Source organism: Hypanus sabinus, chromosome 7 (genome assembly GCF_030144855.1).
Source record: "Hypanus sabinus isolate sHypSab1 chromosome 7, sHypSab1.hap1, whole genome shotgun sequence".
NCBI classification, from domain to species: Eukaryota; Metazoa; Chordata; class Chondrichthyes; order Myliobatiformes; family Dasyatidae; genus Hypanus; species Hypanus sabinus.
This window is the reverse complement of record NC_082712.1, coordinates 144,216,571-144,235,900: the sequence shown is the minus strand read 5'-3', so window position 1 is coordinate 144,235,900 and position 19,330 is coordinate 144,216,571. Positions and strand designations below refer to the sequence as shown.

The following is a 19,330-nucleotide window of genomic DNA, read 5'->3' as shown; positions in this document are numbered from 1 at the left end:
CAGCCTCCAACACCAGGGACAGCAACTCAAGTGTCTCTAACCTTTCCTTGCAGCTCATACCCTCTGATCCAGGCAGCATCTTCTCCACCCTTTCCTCAGTCTCCATATCCTTCCTATAATGGGTTAACCCTAACTTCAGGTGTAGTTTGACTAAGGTCATTTATAGTCGCAGTGTGACTTACGCTCAACACCCTCACCAATGAAGGTGAGCATTCCGTATGTCTTTACCACTTGCACAGCCACTTACAGCAAACTGTGGACCTGAACCACAATATCCCTCTGTACCTCAGCGCTATTAAAGGGCTTACCATTAATGTATACTTTCTCCTATCATTTGACCTCCCAAGTGCAACATCTTCCAATTCTTTGTACAGATCTGTAAATGATCTATATTCCTCTACATTCTCTGATAGTCCTTCATACTATCCTCAATGTGGACGATATGAAGTTAAGTGGAGGGGCAGGTAATTCTGAGGAAGTAGAGAAGCTACAAAAGGACTTAGACAGATTAGGAGAATGGGTAAAGAAATGGCAGATGGAATGCAGCGTTGGCAAGTGTATGGTAATGCACTTTGGTAGAAAAAATAAAAGGGTAGACTATTTTCTAAACAGAGAGAAAATTCAAAAATCTGAGGTGCAAAGGGACTTAGGAGTCTGTGTGCAGATTGCCTACTGGTGAATTTGCAGGTCGAGTCTGTGGTGAGGAAGGCATATGTGATGTTACCATTCATTTCAAGAGGACTATAATATAAAAGCAAGAATGTAATGTTGAGGCTTTATAAAACACTGGTGAGGCCTCAGTTAGAGTAGGGTTCAAATGATTGCAGGTTTGAAAGGCTTGTCGTATGAAGAATACTTGATGGCTCTGGGCTTGTATTCACCAGAATTCAGAAGAATGAAGGTGACCTCATTGAAACCTATCGAATGGTGAAAGGCCTTGATAGAGTGGATGGAGGATGGTTCTTATGGTGGGAGAGTCTAGGACCGGAGGACACAACCTCAGAATAGAGGGCATCCTTTTAGAATGGAGATGAGGAGGAATTTTTTTAGTCAGAGGGCGGTGAATCATTGCTACATGCAGCTGTGGAGGCCAATTCTTTATGTATATTTAAGGTAGATTTTGACAGATTCTTGATTGGTCAGGGAATGAAAGGATACGTGAGAAGGCAGGAGATTGGCAATGAGAGAAAAATTGTATCAGCCAAGATGAAATGGTGGAGCAGACTTGATGTACCAATTGGCCTAATTCTGCTCCAATACCTTAAGGTCTTTATGGACATACAATCAATCTATGCATATAAGCTACCTTATTTATTTATATTGATTGTTTTATTATTATTATTATTGGGTTGTTTTTTTTTTTACCTTTTGCGGGTTTTTTGTGCCACATCAGATCCAGAGAAATAATTATTTTGCTCTCCTTACACTTATGTACAGGGAATGACATTAAATAATCTTGAATCTCTTGAAGATCCTTGCCAAAGCTCCAGTAACCTCTGTGTTGCTTCTTTCAATATCCTGGAATATATGCCATCAAGCCCTGGGGATGTACCTACCTCACTGTTTTTCAGAAGGCCCAGCATTACCTCTTCCTTAATCTCAAAAAGTCCCAGCACACTGCATGCCCCACTCTGTTTCCACTTCTCTTCAATTTCTTCTCCTCATAAATACTGACACAAAGTACTCATTTCGTACATCACTGTGATGTCCGGAATTGTACATAAGCCTCCAGATGTACTCTACCAAGAGCTTTGTGGGGAAAAAAAACTAACTCACACTTACCCATGTTGAAATTCATCTGCTATACATTTGCTTATTAAACTGACACTTCAGTATCTATCTATAACATGCACCTATTAAGCTACTAATCTTTACAGCAATAACAAACCAGCTCTCCTCATGTTCTTCAAGGTGTTTTTTTGCATGATCAGGTAATATCCATACAAAGATTTCAATACATACATTCCTAAATACTTCAATTCCAGCTGGCTTGATGCACATAGCTGTAACTTCTGACCTCATTTTATCCTCAAATTTCAATTCCAATAACCTCCCTGCATAGATTTTGACTGGAATGTATGTAGTTTCCTTATTCTTACTTTTCTCAAGTAATAGGATTACTTCAGAACATTTTCAATATACTCAGGAATAAACCTGAAAAATTCTACCAAACTATCTGCAATTTCCATACTGCCTATATTTACAAGTCCAGTAACTAAGATTTTGGGCATCTAAAATACTTTTTTTTAAGCTTTTAGGTGCCCAAAATGTTCTCTAAAATTTTACTCTTATTGACATCATTGAGTTCCAGTCCGAGAGTTATCTTGCTTTTGTAGGAACTCCCTCCCAGAACTGCACAGTGCTACTTTTGCCACTTCCTGATCGGTCCAGCAATACAGCAATTAATTCACAGTTAATAGTCCTAAGATTTACTATCTCATCCTTTTTATTAATTTAGCTCTCATCTTCTTATAGTTTAACAGCAGAACACTTTATAATCCTATGCCAGTGGTTCAGACATGGCTCGAAACAACTAACTCTTCCTCCACCATATCCAATCTCTCCACAACAGCATTTGGTAAAAGCCCCATTGGATTCCCACTCAGCCATGAGGTTACAACCTGTCCTGACTAAACATGGAGTCCGCATAACTTTTGTAATCTGCTTCACCAGTTCCCATCCCAATACATATCCCCAACTCCCACCTTCCATTCCTGTCTTTTCTGCAGAAGTTAGCATTGCAAATACTTGTAAGTCATTACCTGGTCTGAAGTTTACGGATAGATTCCTCGTCCAGTCGAGCCTGCCGTTCATCTTCGAGAGCCTCCTCAAGTTTCTGGTACATGTCCTCCAGCTCACGGACACGTTGCAAGTACTGTTCCAACTCGGTAGACTTCTGAGCCATTTGCTTTTCCATCTGCTCTCTGGTCTAAATGTAATAGTGCAGAGTTAATAATCTTTACCCTGATGAGTACACAAGATATCCACATGGTTAACACAGATGTCTGGCCAAGAATCAATAGTAAATATAACATGCTGTAACGTTCCACTGTTAATGTAATGGTTACTCTGTAATGTTTCATTGTTAATGTAATGACCTCTCTGTAATGTTTCACTGCTAAGGTAATGGTTTCTCTGTAGCAGCAATGTTTGGGTTATGACTAGAGATAACGGGGGCTTTAGAATGTGTGTCATCCAACGAGAGGCATGTTGTTCTTTCTTGTGGGTCTGAGAGAAGGGATTTTGCAGTCTTTTTGTTCAGCAGAAGATGGAGAGAGAAGATGCCAGAATGGGGAAGTCATAGTCTGCAAGACGAAGTAGACTTGGAATGGGGACAGGAGTCAACGACCGGGGGGAAAACAGACGGGAAAACCGTGAGCTCCAACGTTGTTCATTAGATGGTTTCATCAGAATGGGCCCTTTTGCTTTTTTGTTTCTTTACTACCCTATAGTCAAATTAAGAATTATAAAGCTCAATTGTTTAAATGCATATGGTGTACTATCTGATATTTTGCATTTCGGATTTGTAAACGGGCAACACATCACGCAGTATCCACACAAACGAGATTTCTCAGTTTTGACTGTCTTCCCCTAGACAAACACATGCTGGCCAGACCTGACGGTCACATAAAATACCTTCATAGTCAGAATATAAAAATGCTATATAGAGCTCTACCATACTGCAGTAAAACATAAATACATAGTGGAAGTCCTACCAGTTACCTATCTCAACTGGTATTTTATTTAAAACCCAAAAATTGCTATGTTAATAGTATGGTCGCTAACTATATCATTAATGATTTAAATAAACACAAAAGGATAAATAGCATTTCTCAGCACACTATCTGTGAATGGATCCTGCAGGACTTTGCAGAGCTTGATAATTGTTTGACATACTTATGATCCTGGCAACTCTGTGCCATAAATTGTTATTGTTAAAGTATGCCCTGCCTGATGTGGTTTGTTATTTTATGTTTAATTACTAGATCTCACTGCTTAATTGTAAGTTCACAGCAATCAGCTTTCATCATCATTTCATTGCTAATAGATAGAAGCACTTTGTTAGAAGTCGAAGGAATTTCAATGAATATTTGAATCTACCTTTTGTGAGATCATTGAGAAGTACTGTCCTTTTACATCAGCTCCTTGTGTGCTGTAATGGGTTGGTGAAGAATTAAGCCAGGACTGAAGTTTACCCATCTGTCTAGCTTAAGAAAATGGGGAGAACCATGAGCAAGGGCAGAACAATTATCTTTTATGCTGCTTGCTACTTTTGGTGGTTAAGGAAGTTGTTTAGGTATAAAGTTTAAAGGACTTTGTAGAGCAATGTGAAGTTTAATTATCCTATTTATGCTCAAATCTAAACAGAGACCCATTGTGTGAGTTCTATAAAATGCATAATAAACCATGAGTCAACAGCTTCAGAAGAGAAAGAAAACCAATGGTGGAGAAAAGTCACACAAAGTTTAGCAATTCTTTTACTTGTTCTAAAGGACTAGATGGAACTCAATTAAACAGCGAATAATTGTTTAAGCCAAAATACTGTTCCAACGAGCTATAGTAGTGAATGATGCTTGAGTACAAGATTTTATGAGGCAATCAGTAATGATGGCTCTAAAGTTGAATCTACAATTCCCTTCTCAAAATCTGACCTGATTCCATTGAGAAGCAATTTTTTTTAAATGGTGCCTGGCATGCCACATCAGAACGGCTGTGCTCAAAACACAATTCTGGTGTCACATCTAAAGAGGTTTAAAACACGAAAGGGTTTCATTCAAGGATCAAGCAGTTCTTAGAGTGAAATTAACTGCTTAAAGAATAAGTATATACTGGTGATATTGCAATTTGGTTCTTGGCCTTAAAAAATGAGCAAGTAAAGGCTATTTGCCTCAAGTCTATACTATCTTTCAGTTCAAGGTCATGGCTGACTTCCTGCCTTATTCTCATAATTCCTTGATTCTTTTAATATCTACAAGAACAGGTTACATCTATTCATTCATAGCCACACACAACAAGCTCTATCCTGGGCATTAATAGGGTTCAAGTCAGACAATCAGCATACTAGCAATATATATTTAAATAAATCTATTTTAAATGCCATTGATAATCAGCCTCATGGGATTCTGCATTTCAGTACTCTACCCCACAGTTTGTCTCACTCATTCTTAATCAGTCTAGGAAATGTCTCAAATTGAAACTCAGCTTTCTTCAATATCACATATTCCTTCCTAAATCTAAATACTGTCACACATATGAGAAATGATTTCAATACTAGCGTTGACTATGGTGAGTTCATCCTTTTATATATGAATTTGATATTATCTCCAAAGAATAAACGACAACGATATTTTGTGACTAGCTGTGCACCGGACAGAGTAGCACTGTGGGTTTAATGATCCACTTTGTGAAGTCTGGCTTTGCTTGCACTAACCTCGCAGTTAGCCAGAGGGTTCTACATGAACTGAGATGCAACAATTTGACCAAATTCTCAGCCAACCAAGAAACTCAGTTGTTCAGTGGTTTGCTTCTCTGCATTTAATTGTGCAAATCCTATGTCCTTTAATTTTGTGAAACTTTTGTCAACCTGCAAAGATCTTGTTTACCCAGAGTGCATGAACTTATATACCGTGAAGAGCAACACACTGAAGAACTATTAGTCCGCTACCGAGTTCCAGTATAAAACCAGCACTGGATTTCAAATATCTTGCTGCATTTCCTAAACCTTTGAAGACCGTTTCTACAAATGCTTTAACATTTTAATGCTCATACTGTACAAATTAAACCACGAATGTCATATCAGATTCCTTATATTCGAATACAAGTAAAATCTGTAATTAAATATCAGTTAAATAAGAGCAACAATTATGGGATTTTTCATTCATTCTCCCGTGACTCCATAGTTCCCTTCATGTGCTCCAATTTGCTCCCACATTCCAAAGGCCTCCAGTTAGGATTAGTGAGTTGAGGACACGGTATGTTGGCGCCAAAGCATGGCAACATTTGTGGGCTGCCCAGCATATGTCTCAATGATTTGATTTGACATAACCAATGCATTTCACTTTATGTTTTGATGCACATGTGAGAAATAAAACTAATCTTTATAAATAAACGGCCATGGATAATTGACAAAACCAACAATGACATACTCTACATTTCATCAAAATAAAACTATCATAATAGAACTTACAATTTTTTCTTGCTCTAGTTCCTGTCTGAATCGATCTTGCAATTGCATTTGTGTCTGCAGACGTTTCTGCTCCTCAAGTGCAGCTTGTCCTGCAGCCTCCTCCAGTTCCTTTATAGATAAAAGGCAAACAAAAAGAGGCCATTATAAAAATTCTGCATAACATTCTTAAAGCAGGACAAAGTCTCTTTCATGAAAATCAGTGACATCGCAATAAGAGAACAGCATGAGCACTGACATTCAACACTGAGTATAATCATTTCAGATCAAAGCCAGTGCTCCCATTAACAGTTGATTCTTAATGATTCTGCATTTGGCACTTTCAGCTCCTCGAGAAGATTCTTTTCTTACTCATCTTGTCTCAATGCCACTCAATTCCAGGGGCGACTTGGGATGAAGAATAAATTCTCACCCAGCCACCGTATTAAATGGTGAATAAATAATAATACTGGGACAGGAGCACTGAAAAAGAAAACAACCCATATACTCAGTTTTTCATGTATCTACCTCAAAAGTCACAAGGAAACTTGATCTAGCATCATATCCACTAAACAGCAAACAGACATGCACACCTCCACCGCACTTCTCCTGAACGCCGGCACCCCACAAGGCTGTGTCCTCAGCCCCTCATTTTACTCCCTATTCACTCACAACTGTGTGTCCAGATCCTTCTCTAATGTCAACTACAATGTCACACTGTACCACAGTACGTGTGACAATACCAAACCAATTCTAATTCCAATTCAAAAGTGCCCAGTGTTAAGGTGGAGGGACAACATATTTCATGGACTTGGGTCCTATAGTGAGACTTTAGCATCAGAATGTTTACATCAGTACTGTATTGAATGAGAAAGCCACAAAGATATAATCCATATCCCATTAAAGAGTGGCACAGTGGAGTGAGTATCAACATGTCACGGAATCAACTACATAAACACAAGAGATTCTACAGTTGTTGGAAATCTTCAGCAACACACATAATGCTGGAGGAATTCAGCTAGTCAGGCATCAAGATGAAGGGTCTTGGCCTGAAACTTGTACTATTTATTCCCCTTCTATAGATGCTGCCTGAGTTGCTGAGTTCCTCCAATGTTTTGTGTGTGTGATGGAATCAACTATTCAACTTTCAGAGAAATTAAGCATCTTCCTCCATTCAAAACCATCACAGCTGTGTAAAGCCACAGTTACTACTGCAGAGACTGATAAGCTCAGAATTGATCTTTAAATAGTGTGCTGCTCAAAACAGTGCTGTTTAAGAAAGGCAGCAAATGAGTAACTAAATGCATTTCCTTTTTTTGAAGTAAAATATGCAAAGTTGGACAGAAAGCTTTCTTTCACCACATTCAATACAATGCTATTTAATGCAGTTACTTAGCACTGCTGTGATCCAATAAACTGTAGGCTCACTGAAGGGATCAAATAACAATTCTCAGCAGGTTTTTTAATTAAAGTGCTAAGACCTATATTGAAGGAACAGCCAAGGACAATAGAAAAAAACTAACATTTGGAATTAGTGATTGAATGAGAGAAGTCATTATACCAAGACTAAGCAGATTTGTACATTGAGTTTTCCTCTAACAGCTTCAATACATTCCCATCTATGTGGGATGAAATACAAATACAAAGGTGTAGGCGCATAGTTCAAATGAATTGAGATATAATCAATATTTACTTATAATCATTGTAAGTTTAAGCCAGAGCTTTCAGAAAACCCAAGAAACAAATGGCTGGAGGAATGCGACATCTGTGGAAGCAGAGAATCTGCTTCAAGAACTGGAACGGACCCTGCATTAGGAACCACACCCAAACTCCTCCATTGCCCGGACAATCACGCTCACCTCATCTTCTCACCACCTTAACAGGGATAGTGTTCTTCTTGTCCTCACCTACCACTGCATGAGTCTCAGCATTCAACACATCATTCTTCACAACTTCTGCCATCTTCAATGGGACACTACCACCTAACACATCTTTTCCTCCCCACCCATTCTCTACTTTCCGGCAGGATTTGCTCTCTTCATGACTCCCTTGTCCAATTTTTCCTCCCCACTGGACAACAAATTTTTTCAGAAATGTTGCTTCCTCAGTATTTTTTTTGTTTATGATAGACTGCTGGAAGATGAACACAAATATAATTTCAGACTACTTGTATCATGTAGGAATTTGGAGAAACAACAAATTAACTTTTATTGAATATAATATGTTTAATTGCATAACAGTGCTGATGCTTTGCAAAAGTTCTACTAAGTTAAAAATATTTTGTTAATGATTTTCATTTGTATTCAGTGCCTGAGGCTTCTCGCTTAAGTGCCCAACAATAATTCACCAGCATTGATGTATTCCAGTTGCCCTGGTATCTTTTCTCCATGACCACAATGTCCTGGTGAAACCTTTCACCATGCTCATCACTAAAAGCACCAAGGTTTGCAGGGAAGAAGTCTAAATGGGAATGCAGAAAATGAATCTTTAGTGACATGTTGCATTTCATGGTTTTATATGCTTGCAACATGCTTTCAACCAGCTGCTCTGTAGATGCTGAGAAAAATTTCAGCAACTTCCTTGAATGCCTTCCAGGTGATTTTCCCCGGTCCCACTAGAAATTCTTCAAACTGCCTGTCATTGATGACCTGTTTGACCCCACCCGGAGTATTGTGTGCAGTTTTGGTCTCCAAATTTGAGGAAGGACATTCTTGCTGTTGAGGGAGTGCAGCGTGGGTTCACAAGGTTAATTCCCGGAATGGCGGGACTGTCATATGTTGAAAGATTGGAGCGACTAGGCTTGTATACACTGGAATTTAGAAAGATGAGAGGGGATCTGATTGAAACATATAAGATTATTAAGGGATTAGACACGCTGGAGGCAGGAAGCATGTTTCCGCTGATGGGTGAGTCCAGAACTAGAGGCCACAGTTTAAGAATAAGGGGTAGGCCATTTAGAACAGAGATGCTGAAAAACTTTTTCACCCAGAGAGTGGTGGATATGTGGAATGCTCTGCCCCAGAAGGCAGTGGAGGCCAAGTTTCTGGATGCATTCAAGAGAGAGTAAGATAGAGCTCTTATAGATAGCGGGGTCAAGGGATATGGGGAGAGGGCAGGAACGGGGTACTGATTGTGTACGATCAGCCATGATCACAGTGAATGGCGGTGCTGGCTAGAAGGGCCGAATGGCCTACTCCTGCACCTACTGTCTATTTTGTATTGTGGACCAACAAAAATGCTTTCCTTAATCTTGGCATCAGTTAATATGGGAAGCATCTGTCTCAAATATCAAAATCCTTTGTAGAAAGTTTTGTACCTGGTGATTGCAAATTCCATCCTTACAGTCCTGAACCCAATAATTATTACTAAAACCTGTCCTGCCATGCAGCAGCTGTGCTGCCTAAACATGCCCAAGCATGCCTGGAAAAGATAGGAAACTTTCCAACTTACATTGTAGGCAACGTTTCAATTGACTTGAATTATGAATTGAAATAATAAACATACATTTATTAAAAAATGGAGCACGATAGGGAAATTTCATGGAGATTTTCATGATCAGTAGCCCAAAATTCATAAGTTACACCTAAAGGTATTCAAGAAGGAAAATCTTTGTTGTCCAGTGTAATCTCCCACCTGACACTTAACCCTTCAAGTGGCAGAAGTGCGACACCTGCCATTCACCTCCTCCCTCCACTCCGTTCAGGGTGCCAAACAGTCCTACCAGGTGGGGCAACACTTCACCTATGAACCTGCTGGGGTTGTCTACTGTATCCAGTGCTCCTGATGCAGCCCCCCTCTACACTGCTGAGACAAGACGTGACATAGACTGGGGACCCGCATCTTCGAGTGGCTCCACTCCATCCACAAGAGGCAGGATTTCCCAGTGGCCCAACATTTTAATTCATACCCTCTCCCATTCCCACAAGTTGGTGCATGGCCAGCTCTCCTGCCACATAGAGGCCACCCTCAGGGTGGAGGAGCAACACCTCATATTTCATCTGGGTAGTCTCCAAACTGAGTGCATGAATATCCTTATCTCCCACTCTGGCCTTATACACCTTCTCCCCCTTGTACAGCTCCATCTTCCATTTCTCCCATAGTCTACTTTCTCCTCCTGTCAGATTCTTTCTTCTCCAGCCCTTCAGCTTCTACATCTATCACCTCCCAGCTTCTTACTTCATCCCCCTGCTCCCCACCTACCTGGCTTCAACTATCACCTTCTAGACTGTCTTCCTCCTTCTCCCCCACCTCCTTTTCCAGGCAACTTCCCCCTTCTTTTCCAGTCCTGATGAAGAGCCTCAGCTCGAAAAGTTGACTATTCATTCCCTTCCCTGCTGGTTGACCTGCTGAGTTCCTCCAGCATCTCTTGTTGCATGTTGACCACAAACTGGAAGGCCTCGTGGGTTAACGTGGCAGTATTTACAACAGTTTAATAACGTCCTTCCCACGCAAATATCCTCTAGGCTTACATGCAGAAAATGATCAGGCAGAAGAGGCATTAAAATGCTGCAGGAGGCATTAAAATAGTTTCCCAGCAGGGCAGCAACCTTAAAGCAGAAGTTGAGAACATGTAAGGATGAGTGAGTGTTATAGGGGCAAAGAGCACTTAGAGGGATGATTCAAAATGAATTTGCATCTACTGCCAACAAGATTCAATGCTGTAAGCCATACTCAACCAGTCAGATGCTTTTTAAGTCCAATCGTTTTGGAACTGGCTACTTATCACTTCAAACTAATAGACACAGAAATGCACATAGACAGCTGCACGAATTCTTCACAGAAGTGAAATTAGTGGTTCCTGAGTCACATCAGGTCAGGCTGGAGGTGCTACTTGCACTTTTTCACAGAACTGCTGCTGAAAGAAAATCACCAATATGCTGAAAATTCCTTTTTTAAACAATATCCTCCTCAGCTGACCACAGTATTTATGAAAGCAATGTTGCATGATGAACAAGGTGAGACACATTATACAGCTGAGAAACATTACCTTCAGCCCATCTAATACACACCAACTACATAATAAACACCGACCACCGAGTACACACTGACTACCTAATAAACACCCACTAATGAGTAGACACCAACTACCTGATAAACACAGACCACCGAGTTCACACTGACTACCTAATAAACACAGACCACTGAGTACACGCCAACCACCTAATAAACAGAGACCGCTGAGTACACACCAACTACCTGATAAACACAGACCACCGAGTACACGCCAACCACCTAATAAACAGAGACCGCTGAGTACACGCCGAAAACCAAGTTCACACTGACTATCTAATAAACACCAACCACCGAGTACACACCGACTACCAAATAAACACTGACCACTGAGTACACGCCAACTACCTGATAAACACAGACCACTGAGTACACACCAACTACCTAATAAACACTGACCACCGAGTACACACCAACTACCTAATAAACACAGACTACCATGTACACACCAACTACCTGATAAACACAGACCACTGAGTACACACCAACTACCTAATAAACACCCACTACCGAGTACACACCAACTACCTGATAAACACAGACCACCGAGTTCACACCAACTACCTGATAAACACAGACCACCGAGTTCACACCAACTACCTAATAAACACTGACCACTGAGTACACACCAACTAATAAACACAGACCACCGAGTACACACCAACTACCTAATAAACACAGACCACCGAGTACACACCAACTACCTAATAAACACCCACTACCGAGTACACACCAACTACCTAATAAACACTGACCACTGAGTACACACCAACTACCTAATAAACACAGACCACCGAGTACACACCAACTACCTGATAAACACAGACCACCGAGTTCACACCAACTACCTGATAAACACAGACTACCGAGTACACACCGACAATCTGATAAACACCCACTACCGAGTACACACCACCTACCTGATAAACACAGACCACCGAGTACACACCAACTACCTGATAAACACAGACCACTGAGTTCACACCAACTACCTGATAAACACCGACCACTGTGTACACACAAACTACCTAATAAACACCCACTACCGAGTACACACCAACTACCTAATAAACACCCACTACCGAGTACACACCAACTACCTGATAAACACAGACCACCGAGTTCACACCAACTACCTAATAAACACAGACCACTGAGTACACACCAACTAACTAATAAACACAGACCACCGAGTACACACCAACTACCTAATAAACACAGACCACCGAGTACACACCAACTACCTAATAAACACCCACTACCGAGTACACACCAACTACCTAATAAACACCCACTAGCAAGTACACACCAACTACCTGATAAACACAGACTACCGAGTACACACCGACTATCTAATAAACACCAACTACCGAGTACACACCAACTACCTGATAAACGCTGACCACGGAGTACACACCAACTACCTAATAAACACAGACCACTGAGTACACACCAACTACCTAATAAACACAGACCACCGAGTACACACCAACTACCTAATAAACACAGACCACCGAGTACACACCAACTACCTGATAAACACAGACCACCGAGTACACGCCAACTACCTAATAAACACCGACCACTGAGTACACACTAACTACCTAATAAACACAGACCACCGAGTACACACCAACTACCTAATAAACACAGACTACCGTGTACACACCAACTACCTAATAAACACAGACTACCGTGTACACACCAACAACCTGATAAACACCCACCACTGAGTACACACCAACTACCTGGTAAACACAGACCACTGAGTACACACCAACTACCTAATAAACACAGACCACCGAGTACACACCAACTACCTAATAAACACAGACCACCGAGTACACACCAACTACCTGATAAACACAGACCACCGAGTACACGCCAACTACCTAATAAACACAGACCACCGAGTACACGCCAACTACCTGATAAACACAGACCACCGAGTACATGCCAACTACCTAATAAACATAGACCGCTGAGTACACGCCGAAAACCAAGTTCACACTGACTATCTAATAAACACCAACCACCGAGTACACACCAACTACCAAATAAACACTGACCACTGAGTACACGCCAACTACCTAATAAACACTGACCATCGAGTACACACCAACTACCTAATAAACACCGACCACTGAGTACACGCCAACTACCTAATAAATACCGACCACCGAGTTCACACCAACTACCTGATAAACACAGACTACCGAGTACACACCGACTATCTAATAAACACCAACTACCGAGTACACACCAACTGCCTGATAAACACCAACTACCGAGTACACACCAACTACCTGATAAACACCAACTACCGAGTACACACCAACTACCTAATAAACACCGACCACAGAGTACACACCAACTAACTGATAAACACAGACTACCGAGTACACACCGACTATCTAATAAACACCCACTACCGAGTACACACCAACTACCTGATAAACACAGACTACCGAGTACACACCGACTATCTAATAAACACCCACTACCGAGTACACACCACCTACCTAATAAACACCGACCACCGAGTACACACCAACTACCTAATAAACACCGACCACCAAGTACACACCAACTACCTAATAAACACCGACCACCGAGTACACACCAACTACCTAATAAACACAGACCACTGAGTACACACCAACTACCTAATAAACACAGACCACTGAGTACACACCAACTACCTAATAAACACAGACCACTGAGTACACACCAACTACCTGATAAACACAGACCACCGAGTACACGCCAACTACCTAATAAACATAGACCGCTGAGTACACGCCGAAAACCAAGTTCACACTGACTATCTAATAAACACCAACCACCGAGTACACACCGACTACCAAATAAACACTGACCACTGAGTACACGCCAACTACCTAATAAACACTGACCACTGAGTACACGCCAACTACCTAATAAACACTGACCACCGAGTACACACCAACTACCTAATAAACACAGACTACCGTGTACACACCAACTACCTGATAAACACCCACCACTGAGTACACACCAACTACCTGGTAAACACAGACCACCGAGTTCACACCAACTACCTGATAAACACAGACCACCGAGTTCACACCAACTACCTGATAAACACAGACTACCGAGTACACACCAACTACCTGATAAACACCCACCACTGAGTACACACCAACTACCTGATAAACACAGACCACCGAGTTCACACCAACTACCTGATAAACACAGACCACCGAGTTCACAACAACTACCTGATAAACACAGACTACCGAGTACACACCAACTACCTGATAAACACCGACCACCGAGTACACACCAACTACCTAATAAACACAGACCACCGAGTTCACACCAACTACCTGATAAACACAGACTACCGAGTACACACCGACTATCTAATAAACACCAACTACCTAGTACACACCAACTACCTGATAAACACCAACTACCGAGTACACACCAACTACCTAATAAACACCGACCACAGAGTACACACCAACTACCTAATAAACACCGACCACAGAGTACACACCAACTAACTGATAAACACAGACTACCGAGTACACACCGACTATCTAATAAACACCCACTACCGAGTACACACCAACTACCTGATAAACACAGACTACCGAGTACACACCGACTATCTAATAAACACCCAATACCGAGTACACACCACCTACCTAATAAACACCGACCACCGAGTACACACCAACTACCTAATAAACACCGACCACCAAGTACACACCAACTACCTAATAAACACCGACCACCGAGTACACACCAACTACCTAATAAACACAGACCACTGAGTACACACCAACTACCTAATAAACACAGACCACTGAGTACACACCAACTACCTAATAAACACTGACCACTGAGTACACACCAACTACCTAATAAACACCGACCACCGAGTACACACCAACTACCTGATAAACACAGACCACTGAGTACACACCAACTACCTGATAAACACAGACCACCGAGTACACGCCAACTACCTAATAAACATAGACCGCTGAGTACACGCCGAAAACCAAGTTCACACTGACTATCTAATAAACACCAACCATCGAGTACACACCGACTACCAAATAAACACTGACCACTGAGTATACGCCAACTACCTAATAAACACAGACCACTGAGTACACACCAACTACCTAATAAACACAGACCACTGAGTACACACCAACTACCTAATAAACACAGACCACTGAGTACACACCAACTACCTAATAAACACTGACCACTGAGTACACACCAACTACCTAATAAACACCGACCACCGAGTACACACCAACTACCTGATAAACACAGACCACTGAGTACACACCACCTGATAAACACCGACCACTGAGTACACACCAACTACCTGATAAACACAGACCACCGAGTACACGCCAACTACCTAATAAACATAGACCGCTGAGTACACGCCGAAAACCAAGTTCACACTGACTATCTAATAAACACCAACCACCGAGTACACACCGACTACCAAATAAACACTGACCACTGAGTACACGCCAACTACCTAATAAACACAGACCACCGAGTACACACCAACTACCTAATAAACACAGACTACCGTGTACACACCAACTACCTAATAAACACAGACTACCGTGTACACACCAACTACCTGATAAACACCCACCACTGAGTACACACCAACTACCTGGTAAACACAGACCACCGAGTTCACACCAACTACCTGATAAACACAGACCACCGAGTTCACACCAACTACCTGATAAACACAGACTACCGAGTACACACCAACTACCTGATAAACACCCACCACCGAGTACACACCAACTACCTAATAAACACCGACCACTGAGTACACGCCAACTACCTAATAAACACTGACCACCGAGTACACACCAACTAACTAATAAACACAGACTACCGTGTACACACCAACTACCTAATAAACACAGACCACCGAGTACACACCAACTACCTAATAAACACAGACCACCGAGTACACACCAACTACCTAATAAACACCCACCACCGAGTTCACACCAACTACCTGGTAAACACTGACCACCGAGTACACACCAACTAACTAATAAACACAGACTACCGTGTACACACCAACTACCTAATAAACACAGACCACCGAGTACACACCAACTACCTAATAAACACCCACCACCGAGTTCACACCAACTACCTGGTAAACACCGACCACCGAGTTCACACCGACAATCTGATAAACACCAACTACCTAATAAACACCCACTACCGAGTACACACCAACTACCTGATAAACACCAACTAACGAGTACACACCAACTACCTAATAAACACCCACCACTGAGTTCACACCAACTACCTGATAAACACAGACTACCGTGTACACACCAACTACCTAATAAACACAGACTACCGTGTACACACCAACTACCTAATAAACACCCACCACTGAGTACACGCCAACTACCTAATAAACACCGACCACTGTGTACACACCAACTACCTGATAAACACAGACTACCGTGTACACACCAACTACCTAATAAACACCCACCACTGAGTACACGCCAACTACCTAATAAACACAGACCACTGAGTACACGCCAACTACCTAATAAACACTGACCACTGAGTACACGCCAACTACCTAATAAACACAGACCACCGAGTACACACCAACTACCTAATAAACACCCACCACTGAGTACACACCAACTACCTGATAAACACAGACCACCGAGTACACTTCAACTACCTAATAAACACAGACTACCGAGTTCACACCGACTACCTAATAAACACAGACCACTGAGTAAACACCAACTACCTAATAAACACAGACCACTGAGTACACACCAACTACCTGATAAACACAGACCACTGAGTACACACCAACTACCTGATAAACACAGACCACTGAGTACACACCAACTACCTAATAAACACCCACCACTGAGTACACGCCAACTACCTGATAAACACAGACCACCGAGTACACGCCAACTACCTAATAAACACAGACTACCGAGTTCACACCGACTACCTAATAAACACAGACCACTGAGTAAACACCAACTACCTGATAAACACAGACCACTGAGTACACACCAACTACCTGATAAACACAGACCACTGAGTACACACCAACTACCTGATAAACACAGACCACTGAGTACACACCAACTACCTGATAAACACAGACCACTGAGTACACACCAACTACCTAATAAACACCCACCACTGAGTACACACCAACTACCTGATAAACACAGACCACCGAGTACACGCCAACTACCTAATAAACACAGACTACCGAGTTCACACCGACTACCTAATAAACACAGACCACTGAGTAAACACCAACTACCTGATAAACACAGACCACTGAGTACACACCAACTACCTGATAAACACAGACCACTGAGTACACACCAACTACCTGATAAACACAGACCACTGAGTACACACCAACTACCTGATAAACACAGACCACTGAGTACACACCAACTACCTGATAAACACAGACCACTGAGTACACGCCGACCACCAAGTTCACACTGACTATCTAATAAACACCAACAACCAAGCACGCACTAACTATCTAATTAACGCCAACTCCCAAGCACACACTTATGTAACATTAATCTTATTTGAATTCTCTCCATATGCTCATCAACTCCTCCAGGATCTACCACTGACGACACCAGGGACAAGGATAATCTATAGTGGACAAACCTGCCTGTCACGTGCAGGTAGACGGGACAAGGCAGAAAACTAGGCCAGCACAGACCGGATGGGTCGAAGTGCCTGCTTCTGTGTTGCAGTCCTCTATGTCTCTTCGAGATGGCAGGAAACCGATTTCCCACGCGCTCACAGGGAGAATATGCGAACTGCACACAGATAATACCAGAGGTTAGAGTTAAACTCAGGTTTCTGTAACTGCCATCTATATTTGCCTCTGTGTTGATTCCCATTATAAACATCAGTCACTCCTCAGTAGCAAACCCTCATCATTATGGCACAGGACATTTTTAACTCAAATAGTAAACATTGGCAAGCTCTTGTACTCATTAAAGTAAATAATCATAATCAAGTTGAATTGTGGTTGTACTGGATGTCAAATCTGAAACAAAAACCAAGTGATCCTTTTTTCTTTGAATCATGAAATCTGTGAAATGCTTCTCCACTCTCGCCATAGCAGAAGTCTAGCTCACAAAGGTTTTGTAGCAAACTGGGATTTGCTGGTCTTTTGCACCTCAATGGCATGCTGAAGTACAGAGTCAATACACGGGGGTTTCACTTGAACAATGTGGACCAAGTTCTCGTCCACTACTGGCCCTCTGATCAATCGATCTGATTTGAAACATTCCAGGTAGTAAATTTAATTGAAAACTAATGAGCTGAGGAGCAAAAAAAAATCAATTTGGCAAAGATGGGAAAATGAAACAGAGCCAATCCAGCGCTGCATGCTTCAGCTACTCAAAGGGGAATTTGTTCGGCTGTTGGGAGAACCTGCAGAGTTTTCCAATTGCTTAAAATGCAAGGAGGTTTTCTTAATTACCAAGTTAAAGATATACTTCATATAATCCAGTGTATCACTGTAATTTAAAATTGCTTGGCAGTATTTCTATCCTCCAGTTAATTTTGGTCTTTTATTCAATATCCCAGTATTGATACAAATACAGGTAAGCAATACCTAATGCTCAGGACAGAAATAAGACTGGCTGCCTTTCTCTTTCCATTTCTCAGCTGTTACTTTTTCCCAGTGAATCCTTTTACTGCCCTAATCATCACCTAGTAACAACAAATAATGAGTTGCTCCTATTAAGTTAGCGAAGATCCAAAACCATTATATCCTGCATACCACTGCATCCTACCTGTTTCCTTAACACTACCTGCCCCTCCACCAATCTTCGTATCATCTGCAAAATTGGCAACAAAGCTATCTATTCCATTGTCTACATAATTTATAAACAGCATAAAAAGAAGTGGTCCCAAAACCAACCCCTGCAGAACACCACCAGCCACTGGCAGCCAACCAGGAAAGCATCCTTTTATTCCCACTCGATGCCTCCTACCAATGCTCTAACCATGTTAGTAACTTTCCTGTAATACCATGGGCTCTTAACTTGGTAAGTAGCCTCATGTGTGGCA

General features: G+C 41.7%; 1 protein-coding gene across 1 annotated transcript in view; it reads right to left on the bottom strand.

Annotated features, from left to right (window-relative positions):
• The window catches only part of swap70b (switching B cell complex subunit SWAP70b), a 123,638-nt gene that overhangs the window by 13,921 nt on the left and 90,387 nt on the right, over positions 1 to 19,330 (bottom strand). Inside the window, exons 8-9 of the mRNA XM_059975877.1 lie at positions 6,188 to 6,295; positions 2,763 to 2,929 (exon numbers count right to left, since the gene is read on the bottom strand). Of these exons, the coding sequence (XP_059831860.1) occupies positions 2,763 to 2,929; positions 6,188 to 6,295 (275 nt within the window). The remainder of the gene's footprint in view (positions 1 to 2,762; positions 2,930 to 6,187; positions 6,296 to 19,330) is intronic.